This window comes from Paroedura picta, chromosome 2, assembly GCF_049243985.1.
Source record: "Paroedura picta isolate Pp20150507F chromosome 2, Ppicta_v3.0, whole genome shotgun sequence".
Lineage (NCBI taxonomy): Eukaryota > Metazoa > Chordata > Lepidosauria > Squamata > Gekkonidae > Paroedura > Paroedura picta.
In genome coordinates this window covers 114350493-114364251 of record NC_135370.1, presented here as the reverse complement: position 1 = coordinate 114364251, position 13759 = coordinate 114350493, and the positions used below count along the sequence as shown (strand labels likewise).

Genomic DNA, 13759 nt, shown 5'->3' with positions numbered 1-13759 from the left:
ATTTGAGGCAAATATGAACCTGGTTTTTTGGAGGCTCCTTTTGAATAGCTCTCTTTTTAGCCTCTGGACCACCTGCCTTGTTGGCCAGCCCTATTTCCTTGGCAAGAATGTTACAAAAGTTCAGACTGTACTTTTCTCCAGAGAAAGGTGCATTCAGTATTCCCTGCACGCGGCCATCTCTTTGCACCAGTTCTTTCCCATCGAAAGCAGCAGGAACAAAGGAGACTCAAAAGCCCCCTTGTAACGAAAGGGGAATGCTCTCTGAGGTGATTCAAGGACCTTGTCAAGCCTTCTGAGGGTTTCCTGCAGCTTTGTCTCAGGTTGTTTTGAGGTAGAAGCCAGAAGCAGTGCTAGGTTCCTCTCTCTAGTGTGGGAAGCCACATTATCATGTACACTGCAGCGGATCCTGGCAGCCATGGGGGCAAAGTAATTAATTCTCCGGCCTTTCACATCAAGGAGGAACCAACGAGCCCTGGTGTGGAATGAAACACTCATGATGGACTCTTGGGAGCTTGTTTTCTGTTTCGTGAGAGGGTGCTTAATTGAGGGTAATTGAGGGTAAACAGACAAAGGGAATAGTATTAGAATGGAAAAAATCTTAACACTGTCATGTCTTATAGTAAACAGGAGAGATTGAGGTTTGCATGTTCCTGAATGTGGCATATCGTCATCAGTTTTGTGGGGTACAGGTAGGCACTAAAAGCCACCCTGCCACAAAGGGTAGAGGAGGAATTGGGAGAGAGGAATGTTTTACAAAGGGATCGCCTTCTATCTATTGCTGTAAGGGGTGTTTTATGGGGTTTTATTGTATTACATTGATTGTATGCTATTGGAAGTGTGGCGGTATAAAAGTTAAATAAATAAGAGTAAGAATAATAAAAGGGTCAAACTAGCTACCACTCAAGGTCCTGCGTACAAGCCAGGTTGTCCCATAGTTTTATTATTATTTCATCATGTTTGTGCATAATTTCTGTTGTAAACCATCCCAAGATGGCTGTGCAGTCATAGAAATCCAATAATAAATAAATAAAACTGGCTGACATTTGAGGGGATTTGGGTACTGAGCCTGTGTTGCTGCTGTTTTTATTGCATGTTTGTCTTTGTCTTTCTCCAAGGAGCACCTGGCGGTATAATTAGATTCTCTTGATCTCCATTTTAAGCTTACAACAGCCATGTGAGGTGGGTTATGCTGAGAAAGGATGTGAATGCCCTAAGATCACTCAGTGAGTTTCAAAGGGGGTGGGGGTGGGGAAGTACTTTGAACCTGGGTCTATTACAAGACTCTGATTGCTTTCCCACATACCCAGGTCCTTGTATTCTAAGGTGTACCAGTGTTGGAGAATTGATTCAGTATAAGCGCAGTATAATATGTGCACCCAGCCCTGGCTGAGATGGCAAATCCTAATGCCCCTTCTTCTCAATGGACTACCATGCTTCTCAAGGGTCTTTTGCTCAACCCTCACTGAAATAAATGAAAGTTGTGTAAAAAACTTGCCAACAAGGGCTAAAATGGTGATCTGAGTAATAGGCAATACCAGAAGTACAACTTCTGACTCATTGCAGTGCCCACTAGCCATGGACAGGGTGCTTGATATTCTCAAGGCCCCTTCCCATGGCTGCCATATTTTTCAGTCTCAAGCAAGCAACAAAGCAGGAAATATATCAAGCATTTGGTAGAATGTCCTACGTGGCTAACTGGTGTTTTATACTTTGCTCTGTAAATGCTATAGCTGAGTATATTTCCTTATGGGTCCTAATGCACTGCTTTTCCCCCTCCCCCTTTCCTCTTTCAGGATGCGGGCATGTTCTCCAGGCATCAAAGGGACAAATCTTGTTGGAGAGCTATCCCCTGAATGCTCACTGTGAATGGACAATACATGCCAAGCCGGGCTATGTTGTTGAGTTAAGGTTGGTGGAAAAGGCACTTTAGTAGATTAAATTTTTCTTTTCTTGCATGTCACATTGCATGTAAATAAGTTCCTTCCTTGGTACAAAGGACTTCCTTGTTATCCTTAACATTCATCTGCATATATACTAAATCTAAAAGTTATCTTTTTGTAGCATATTAAAACATTCAAAACCCATGTCTTGGAAATAGCCAGAAGTAAATGCGTGTGCGTAGCTGTATTAAAGTCTGAATTCCCACTCATCAGCTGTTTAAGAACTAAAGAAAGGAGCTAGATTCAGTCATCTCCACTCCCTTTTCACCACTATTCTGTGGCATTTTCTAGATTGCCCGAACATTCCATTTTCATTCCCCAATGTTACCATCTTTTTTCTTGTGTCCAGACATTTTCATTAACATCCCAATGCTGTCCCAGTCCTTCCTTCTTTCCTAAATTTGTTTTCCCTCTACTTTCTCTCCTGTTGCAGAATGAATTTACAAGATAGCTTTCAGTTATTGTCTTGACATCTGAGATGCTGAAAGAACTAGCATTGTAACCCTAAATATAACACACCTCTCAGCTCTGGCAACAATGTCAGCCATCAGACTAGAGTGGAAGGTCACACTTACAAACTAAATCAATGTCTGTGTTTGGTTATATTTGACCGCTGTGTTATCCTCAACCCATATAACCCACTACACCCTCTAGTCTATATGATCTAGAGAATAGGTTCTTGATTTGTAGGGGCACAGCTCTTCAGCTTGGCTGACTTATTATCGTCAAAGTGTTATAAAATAACAAGAGAAAGGGCTGGATCAACTGTATGTATACCCAAAGAAGAGACTCCTGACGATAATCTCCATTCACCTGCAAGCTCACCAAAGAAAGTTATATCAAAGAGAATGAATGTAGGCATTAGCCTGTTTTGAAGGTCAACCCTTCTTAATTACTGGGACTTTGGATACCACAAATCCATTTACATGTTTCATTTTCCATTTACTAGACGGTGAGATCAATGTATCACAAGAGAAGATAGTATTCAACAGACACAGGTTCAGAAGGAGTATAGCCATCCAATAAAAATGGAAATGTACCATGGTTGTTGTTTTTTTTTGGGGGGGGGGGAGGGTCATATCTTTCCTGGCTAGATTTGTTGCTATAATTACTGCAAATTCACTTAGTTGTTTCCTAGTTCATATATATATATTTAAGCATGTTTGTCTTCCAGTGTGTTGGTGGCTACAACAAGCCACAAACTAGTCTGAATCTATTGGCAATGCTTTAACTGCTCTTTTTTCACCTAGAAGTGTCTGTTTTTCTCATCACAGAGACAGTCTTGGCACATACGTGACTCACCCTCAGTATCCATGTCAAACCTGCAGTGTAACTGTAGCCTAAACTGTTGGCCTGCAGCACCATCCCCACGAGAAATGCCTTTATTGCTACTTAAGAAAGTCAAGAACCAGAGGGCTCCTTGGCAGAAATATTCCTTCACATTAATCAATACATGGAATCCAATCTAGATTTCTGTATGTCTAAGTGCTTCTCAATAACTAGGAGGCTTCTAAGGAAAGAGAGCAGCTCCTTCTTGCCACCACCTAATTCCATGTTATTTGTTCTGTGATTCTCAATGTCACTCTCTACTTAGGTTTTAGAAGTCAGTGGTCAAGAGGAACAAGTATTTCCTTCCATTATTTCCGATGATGAGAGAAAAATTATCTGGCTTGTTCTCGCTATTGGAAATAATGGAGGTTGGATTGTCCAGTCTTTTTGCAAGCTGAGGGTTCTTTTGAGAAGAGTCTCCTGCAGCCACACTGCAAGTTTGGTTCCTTTACGCCCCAGAGTCAGGGAAAGACAAAAAAAGGAACTTCCCACCCTTTAAAGTTTAAACAGCTGATTGCTCAAATTGCCAAATCACGCTGAATTCAGCAATTCAAGCAAGGTTGATCCAGCCTTTTAAACTTATTGGGAAATGTCAATCAGACCGATTCATGTTCAAATCAAGGCTGATTTGGGTACTTTTGGCCAGATTATATTGCACCTGTCTGGTGTGTTCATTTCTCTTTTAAAATTATATTCTTTATTTCCTTCTCCAAAATAATTCTTTTCAGATGAGATGCCCATTTGCACAGTTCTTATCAGTCCCTTCCCATCAACATGTCCCCCCATCCATACATTTATAAAATGTTTGCATGATATTGCTCCATTATACAAATGCTAATTATGCTACTTTACTAGGATTTCACACTTAAATTATAGGTTCCTCAGCTGAAGACAAAGTGCAATAAATTAAAAAGGTAAAGGTATCCCCTGTGCAAGCACTGGGTCATGTCTGACCCTTGGGGTGACGCCCTCCAGCGTTTTCATGGCAGACTCAATACGGGGTGGTTTGCCAGTGCCTTCCCCAGTCATGACCGTTTACCCCCCAGCAAGCTGGGTACTCATTTTACCAACCTCGGAAGGATGGAAGGCTGAGTCAACCTTGAGCCGGCTGCTGGGATCGACAGTGTGTTGCTGTGCTGACCTCTTACTCAATAGCTAGCCTTCAGTAACTGAAGACACTAGCTTCATTGCACAGTGGGTACCATTTGTGTGAAAGGCCACTTTCTCCTTCATGGACTTGCCCATGAACCAAGATCCTCTTTTGAGGTTCTTCTTTGGTGTATGCCATTATCTGAAATTAGTGGGTAGTTACTAAAGACAGTCATATTTGATAAATGGCACCCCAACTGTAAAATGCTCACCTGAGTCATATTCATGTTTCTACTTTATTATCTTATGTGCAAAGCAAGGATTGTTTTATTTTCTTTAGCTTTTAGTAAGACAGGCTTGGTTTTTACTTTTTAAAAATTATAGATACTGCTTTAAGCACACCTTGAAACTCATCAGTCAGTTTTGCTGCTGTGTTTAATCTGTTTTAATTTGTTTCAGTTTGTAAGTAGTCAACGGCTCTATGCAGAAAAGTGGGGTATATATTTCTTTAATAAATATCTTTTCAGGATTCTCAGAACTATACCAGGAAGCCTAGCAGGGTGACACATTCAAAGTTCTTTGCTTTTCATCAATATTTTATCAGCTTTGGAAACCAAAGTAGAAGCTTATGCTGTGAGCACAGTCGTATTTCTCTCCATACATTTACAGACACCATTCATATTTCATAAGAGAAGGGGGGGGGGGAGTCTACAGGAGAAAAGAAACTTGGAGGTTCCCATGGAGTCTGCCTCCTTATCTGAACTCTCTATTCCTTTTGTGGCTGTGAAATGTGACTGTGATGACCATCTTTGGTTTCTGTAGCCCTTGAAAGCTCATGGAGGGAAGAACAGATTCTATTTGGTTACCATTGAACAAGGTAACAACACCCATTTGTGAACCCAAGGATGCTGGCATCATGTGTAAACCAGCCTCTTGGGGATTGTCCTGAAGGCTGCACCAGTATTACAGGAAGGTCTTGTGAAAGGCATGAAAAAACAGAAGTCTTGCCAGTATGCCTTTGGAATTTGGAATTACCATGAAGGAACTTAGGGGGATAGCCCCACCAGCCCTGATGCTTCTAGCAAATGATAAAATGCTTCTAGCCATTCAGTAGCTTCTCATGGTAAAAAAAGGTTTAAAAAACCAAAATTAGTTGGGAACAGCATTACCTCTGTTGTTTCTTTCTGATGAGTTGTTTGCAAGATAATTTGAATTTATATATAATTGAACAGAGTTTTGATATGCCTGCAGAACTGTCCAATTGTCCAAACTGCAGTCCAAATTGCATCATCCCTTGCCATTCACATATGCAGTGGTACTGCAGCTTGGTTCTAGCAATCCAGCCTCCCTCCCAAGAAAACATGTGTAATTGGGATAATCTCTGAGGCTTTGGTGTGTGTGCAGGGGTAGGTCTTCTAGCTCCAGACAGCCATAGGTTTAAAATAATCAGCTGTTTCCCAAGATGTATATTGATACAAGTACGGGGAAAATATATGCAAAAATATATCTATTTCAACCAAATTAGTTTTTCTTACCACCTGAACTTTATAAATATTTTTCCCTCCAATCCTGAATAATAAATCCTTTTGGGAGAATTTGGAGAACTAGATGGAGAAGGAATTCCTAAGCCTAGTTCTGCAGTAGTCCCTAGTGAGTTGGCCAGCTGAGAGTCAGCATGGTGTAGTGGTTCAGAGTGGAAGCCTTTAAGGGAGAAGTGGGTTTGATTCCCTCCTCCTCCTCCTCCACATGAAGCCTGCTGAGTAAGCTTGGGCCAGCCACAGTTCTCTCAAAATTCTTTCAGCCCCACATATCGTGGGTAGAGGAAGGGAAAGCCATTTTCAGACTCCATTAGGGGGAGAAAAGCAGGATATGAAAACCTGCTCTTCTTCTTTTCTTCAGTTATCTCATAGACAGACCGATAGATACCACTATTTGGTGCTTTGTTTTTAAATCTGTAAATGGATTGGCTAGAATCAGAGTGCCAGACAGCAGTGGGAATGGGAAGACTGGGAAGTTCCATACAAAGAGCAACATTTATTACACTGGCATATGCAGCTACAAATGCAATATAATGTGAGAGTTATTGGTCCTAATTAAAGAAAATGTTTGGTTTTATGCTACATAGAGGGTTGGATCCAGACTTGCATTCTGTTGGTGCAAGGATTTTCTGCCCATGATGCATTATCTTCCCATTTCCCCTCTCCTGTGGCAGATGGAACATGATGGGTGGTGGTGGCATTTCAGCCTGCCATGGGGAGGGGGTGGGGAGCAGAAAATCATATAATGGGAAAGCAGATGTCCTTTTGCCTATGGAAAAACTAGTCTAGATTCAAACCATACTTTCAAATTTAATTTACTCTATTTTGGGGTAGAAGGATGTTGCATTTTTAAATGGATGTCATATCAAACAAAAAACAATAGGCTGTGTTGCTACTATAAAAGCATTAGAAATCACTGGTCTAGGGCTTAATGTAGTTTTATAGGCAGTTATGGAAGATTTATTATAAATCATGCCACCATAGTAAATTATACTCAGGGGATGTAAAGAAAGAGGGATGGGACATGTTCAGGCACTTGGTAAAAAGCTATGTGGAAAAGCTGAAACCTCTTACATCAACACAACTTGGCTACACAGAAGTTATCATCTTACTTTTTCTATGTATCACTGTCATTAATTTCACACAGGAGAATTTCCAGTGGTGAAAATCAGTTTTATTGACACAAATGATTGGTTTTAGGAGAGGGACTGTTTCTTCCACATGTCAGGAAGAAAGCCACTACAAATTAAGTAATATCTAAGCATTTTGATAACCAGATCAAACTAGTGTTACCACTGACAAAACAAAATTTGAAATGATTTTGAGTATTCCTTCTCAGCTAATATACTTGGGGGATTTTAGTTTGACTAGCAAAAGTTTGAAGGGAGGGTGTGAAAGATGGTTCTACGCATTGTTTGCAAATTCTTTCTCAGGGGCAACACTTGAGAGGTTCTCATGAATAATGAAAGTGATTCCACAAAGCTAGTAAAACATTTTCAGGCAGGATACACATCCTAGAATAGAACAAACATGTCCAGGTCTAAATTATGTAACTACATCTCTGCTAACCAGGGTTGTCAAGTCTGAGTTGGAAAATTCCTAGAGATTTGGGGATGGATCCTGGGGAGGGAGGAGTTTTTAGGGAGGGGAGGAAGCTGAGCAGGGATATGATGCCACACAGTCCACTGTTAAATCTGTCCCCTTAAACAGGAGGCCTCTCTTTTTTACAGGTTATTGCCCCATGCGTATGTGACTATCAGTAGGAAGATGCAGACTCCAAAGTGTTACTGATAAGAATTAAGTGGTTTATTGGTAGGCATTCCTGCATAATATACTGTAAAACTGATTGCAAACAGAAACTGAATCAGATGCATGCATGCAGAAATACATATGAAAAAGGCATGGATAGAAAACCATCAGTAAGATGCAGAGGCTTACACAAAATAATATAAGCAGATAAATAGGGAATGTTAAAGCATGAATAAATAAAGTATAATTCTAAATCTAATGAGTAAATAAAGTATAATTCTTAATCAGTTTTAAACCAGTAGAGAGCATCCTAAATAATTGAAAGATAAAACACAAACCATTAAACCTTGTAAATATTCTTGAAACAGCAGTTGAAAACATGACAACAAACTTAATGTGCATTAGCCAATCTAAATATTAAACCATGAATTGCCACTCTACCACCCTTCTGCCCTTCTAGTTTTATCTCAGCACACTGGTGCAGTTTCAAAGCTACGTGTCCAAAGATCCAGGAAAATTGAAGAAGCAGGACTCTCACTGGCTGGTGAGCTTCTCAGCCCTCAGACTCCTAAAAAGAATGAAGAAGGTTGGACAGAACACAGCAGCTTGGGGTCTGGAACTACAAGACAGGCCTGCCTAGGCCCAGAATTCCTTTACTCTTAAGAAGAAAATCCTTTTAAAAGTATACTTTTATCATATGGGAAAAACAAAGCCTACAGGGATAAACAGAGCCTCTTGTGGTGCAGAGTGGTAAGGCAGCAGAAATGTTGTCTGAAAGCTCTGCCCAGGAGGCTGGGAGTTCAATCCCAGCAGCCGGCTCAAGGTTGACTCAGCCTTCCATCCTTCTGAGGTCGGTAAAATGAGTACCAGCTTGCCGGGGGGGGGGGGTAAACAGTAATGACTGGGGAAGGAACTGGCAAACCACCCAGTATTGAGTCTGCCATGAAAATGCTAGAGGGCGTCACCCCAAGGGTCAGACATGACCCAGTGCTTGCACAGGGGATACCTTTACCTTTATAAGTATAAAAGACCAAAAAAAATCTAAAATTATAAAAAAAAACTGCTCAAACTAGCATGATAACGGACCCCAGAGACTTCAGGGTGTAGTCTGCACAGGGCTTTTTACCCACTCCCAATCCAAATAAATCCCTGCCATATACACTGAATTTGATTTCCACTTTGATTTTGGGCACTTTAAATTTTCCCTCTGCAACATGCATGATTGATCCGGTGTGATCCTACCTTTCCCCCATGATATCCAGAAGTGGATATAACCCTCGATATTTGAAAAATTGGCATATGTAAATGTGCAGATCTCTGCTTTTTGTGAATTAACTTCCTGCTTTGTGCCTCCAAGGCTGATGTAGCAAAGTAGTCTTCCCTGATTGGCCAGGGAAAAAGACTTCCATTCAAAGACTTCCTGGTTCCCAGTTGCAAGGCTAATCTTATACTGACTGCGCTCCAGAAGCCCTAACCTCTCTCAGCAGAGATTTGCCTCTTGTTATTTCCCTCTCCTTTGCTGTCTCCAGTCCTCTCTCCTATTGCCCCCCCCATTCAAGAAAAGAAAGAGACTCCTGCTACGCTTGGCTCCCCTCCCCACTCTGAGCTTTCCCAATCGAGTGCAGAACACTTTCTGTTTCAGTTTGGGGGGGGGGGGGAGAAGAAGACCCGAATGCAAATTGATCTGAATTCAATAGGACCCATAACGGAAAAACAAAGTAAGTGCAGAATCAGCCCAGGTCCCAGAAATAGATCTCTGAATCCACAGTCAAGTGGATATCAAGATGCTAAAAGCCTACCCTTGCCTAAGGTCTCAGGAGTGTTACCAGAATGATTCCTACATCAATAGGATGGACGAAGAGTTGTGGACTCTTCAATGATCTTTGTTTGGGATAGGCAGTGTGAGCTGTCTGATTTGCAATGGAGGAGGCCCTTTATATTGGTATACTTACTTGTCATCTTCTTAATTACTGTTTCCATGACAAAAGTCAACCAGTGAGCCATTGTGCACTAAAATGGAAGCCTAAGATTTGCTACCAAGATTATGTGATTTTACTATAGCCACCGAAAATTTATCTACTCGTGAATTTGCTAGTGTTTCACCTAAACTTGACATTTTTTATTTTTTTTTACCAAAGGTTTGCCATGCTGAGCCTGGAGTTTGACTATATGTGCCAGTATGATTATGTGGAGATCCGAGATGGGGACAGTGTCGATAATAGGATGATTAAGCGTTTCTGTGGGAATGACAGGCCTCCTCCAATTCGAAGCACAGGGCCCTCACTCCACATTCTTTTCCATTCAGATGGGTCAAAAAACTTTGATGGGTTTCATGCCATCTTTGAAGAAATTACAGGTAAAAGAATAAGCATGTTTTCTCCTTATACCTCTATCTTATTCTGATATAAGATTTTGGTATTTTTCTGAACTACTTTTTGTTTCTGTAGTGTCAACGGTTAAGAAAAATAAAGGCAGGCATAGGGAAGCTACAAGGCCATTGTAACTACCTCACAATTTGAGTGAAAATGCAGGAAAGTTGCAGGGCAGTGCTAAGCAGAGCTGTTGTCAGTGGACTTAGAGTGACCCTGCTTAGACTTGCAGTGCAAATTGCTTTGACAACACCTCTTAGCCATTACAATATCTTAACTTGTTTGTCATGCTTGAAACCATTTTTCCTTTTATCCTCACACCAGCCAGGTTTCTTCTGTGTTACGTTCCAGATGTTTAGAATACAAAGTTATGAAAGAGGTTGCATCAGTATTTATGGAGTCTCATATTTTCTCTTCAAAGGGTCTTCCACATGGGTTATTCACCAGAAGTTCAGTGCTTTGGGTGCTTTGGGGAAGTTGGTTTTTTTTTTCTATCATCCCTTCCCCCAGCATTGTAATGTACATGTGCACCTCCAGAGTCTTCTCCAGAGGATTTCTCTAACCTGATTGGCTGCAAAGTTCTGGGAAAGGGTACAGTAAAGCCTGGAGGTCTGCTGAGTACATGGGAAAATTTGATTATCTGGCCCACGTGGCAGTCATTTCCCCCTGCACCTGGGAGGCTTTTAAAAAAATCAGCACTAGCACATCTTTGTATCAGCAGTTTTGTACCAAAGTGGCATGGCAATTTCTCTGATTTCCCAGCTTTCATTTAATGAAAGTCAAGTCTGTAGCACTTTCTCTTGTGGCAAAATGTTCCTTATATCTCCACAAGAGAAAGGCTAGAGACTTAGAATTAAAAAAAAAGAAAGCTGTTCGGAGAAACTTCTACACCTAACAGTACAATGATATATTTATATAACAGTATTCTTGTGCTGATTTTTTTTTAATGCAAAAAGCCCCTGTTGGCCCAGGGAGCGGGTGGCTACTTCTAGGGGACTGGAGCAAAAGTGGAGATTGAACTCTGCTATTTGAAGGCCCTGTTGTTGCTACACTTTATCTGCAGCTGCACGAGTAACAGAGAAATCACAAAATTCTGTCTATATGGAAAATACCATAATCTCATTTATGTTTCTTCTTTGTTGTAATACAAAGTACCTTTCTAAACCCCCAAACGGTCTTTCAAATATCCATACTGGAATCTGATCCACTGGAATCCTGAAAATTAAATAATTTGTGTGTATCTAAACAGCAGACATCTGGCCCTTAAGGTTAAACAGAAATAACATCTGGACATTGTCTGAACTCATGGATGTCAGAAGGTGTCAAGGTGGGCTTCCAGTGATTAAAAACTGGTATTTTTGCCATAAATTTCTTTTTAGTCCTTATGATTACTCCATGTCCTTCTTATTACTCTGTAGCTCTATTTGGCCTTAATTCCCCATGTGTTTTCTCTCTGTTTTCTCTTAAGCCCTGGAGATCCAAATACAAATTTAGAAAACATATTTTTCTCTTAACCTAAAGAAGTTTGTCACTCTGGCAATTCATGTCAATGAGGCTATAGTCTGAGGCAGAAGCTGCAATCCTAAAACAATGGATGAAATGAGACTTACTCCTGAGTAGACTTGTTTAGGATTAGTCCCATATTTGCATATAAGTTGGCTATTTTCTGCTGTTACTTCACTAAAATAGGTTAGATAAAAGTGTTCATGGAATGACTTTCCTGACTTTCTTTTCCCACAATAGTCCCCTGCATTCTCTCAAAAGCAACTGCTGAGGGTTGGGTGAGCCTACTGAGCACTGTACTTTATGGCACAGGTAGTCTCCAACAAGGTGAGGAGATGTGGTGAATCTGTGCCCAACTCTTCTTTGCCAGAGGCACTCAAGCTCTCAGAACCTCCTCTACTGGGCAATTGCCCTTGATGCTCCCTTTCTTTCTGCAGATGCCAAGCTGTTTCATTGGGGGAGGGGTGTCCCCAGGTTCTCAGGGGTGACTTTTTTGCATAAGGAATTATTGCATAAGGAATTATTTCCTATTAAAGGGCACAATCTAATCCAACACATTTCATACATTGCACTTTAAGTTTATTGAAATCAAAGATATTTAAACATATCTAGCTCTGTGCTAGAATGTATCCAGTGTGCTTAGGACAATAATGTGTGTGGAAAGAGACTGTCCAAATAGTTGCAACCATAACTATTGATCTCAAATACTTTCAAACCCTCTAAAGTCACACACACACACCCCACGCACATTATCGCCGGCATCTTATGCGTATATAAGATGTACTTCTCAAGGCCACCAAGACTGGTATTGATGCACAGTTTCTACACAGGTTTTCAAAATAAGAATAAAAGATGTATAATTATAAATATTTTAAAAAGAAACAGCATGCTGGTTTCCTCTATATGATTCAGGGGAGGAAATATCCCTGCTAGTCATAACACATTCATTTTAGATTCCCCATGTATGATTCTCACTGGAATATTTATGCAGATAATTACTGAGTTATAAGATTTCATCATATCCTTTCCAAATGCCATGCTTCTTTGTAGATAGGATCAAGGACTGGACTTTTCTTGACAGCTTGAATTTTAGTTCTAAGAAACAAAGGAGGGAATTTGTTTTAAATATGTGGGATCTTGTCTCTCTCTAGGAATAAAAAATATATCTATGTGAGGCTACCCAAGGGTCCTTTTTCGACTTACGGTATGATATGATACATGGAGGCATATCCACACCAGGCATGCACACACAAAAAGGATTGGATCATTTTGGATTTGGCCCAGATTGATTTGGTCTGAACCAAAGCATCCTTCCCTGGCTTGGATTTGGCAGAATTAATTCAGCCAACTCTGAAAGTGATTTGGCCCCATTAAAGTCAATGGTGCCATTAAAGTCAATAGGAATTTTTTCCTTTCCATCTATTCTGTGGTCTGGAGGGGTGGGGGTTTGAGGTAGAGGCACCAAATGCGTAGTGTAGTTGCGGGAGCCTCTCCTCAAAATAAAATAAAGATCCTCTGTTCTTGTCTTACCTTAGGAAACAATGGAGGTCAAATGGGGGCACCCTCTTTGGGTGTCTTTTTAGGAGAGGCTCCTGCAGCTACACTGCAAATTTGGTTCCTATACCTCAAACCCCTCCCCCCCCCCGACCATGGAATAGACTGAAAGGGAAAATTTTGGTCCCTTTAAACTGCCTGATCTCCACATGGCCAAATTGCGCTCGAATCATAGTTTGGTGAGTTGGCCAAAGCTGAATGGGGTGGTTTAACTTTGGGGGAAGATCAGTTTGGACTGGATTAGTCCAAAAAGTGTCCAAATCAACATTGATTTGTGAACCTTTTGGATTATCCGAACCAAATCACACATGCCTAATCCACATATTGCAATTGCAGAAAATGTTTTGGAGAAAAATGATCAACCCTGCTACAGATTATATGGCCTGAAGTCCAGAGCTGCATGCTGCTTTCCACATTGTGGTTTGCATCTTAAACTTCTTTCTACATTAAGGGGCATGGTTTCAAAGTGCTTTCTCTTATAGTGATGGAGGGAAACTCAGGTTGAGAGACAATGCCTTCAAGGATGGGCCTTTTCAAAGGAAAAGCCAAAATCTTGAAATGGTAGAATGGACTGCACCACTTCAGACTGTAGGTAGTGGATTCTAATCCTCTTGAAAGAGTCTCCCTGCAAATAGAAGCCTATCACTGCAGGGAGAAAGATTCCATCCCTTCCCCGACTTGTCTGTTT

General features: G+C 40.9%; 1 protein-coding gene across 3 annotated transcripts in view; it reads left to right on the top strand.

The window, feature by feature from the left end:
* PAMR1 (peptidase domain containing associated with muscle regeneration 1) overlaps positions 1-13759 on the top strand; it is a 96848-nt gene that overhangs the window by 27651 nt on the left and 55438 nt on the right. For all 3 annotated transcript variants that reach the window (XM_077322173.1, XM_077322172.1, XM_077322171.1), the window contains 2 exons: positions 1794-1908; positions 9784-10001. In XM_077322173.1, coding sequence (XP_077178288.1) covers positions 1794-1908; positions 9784-10001 — 333 coding nt within the window. The remainder of the gene's footprint in view (positions 1-1793; positions 1909-9783; positions 10002-13759) is intronic.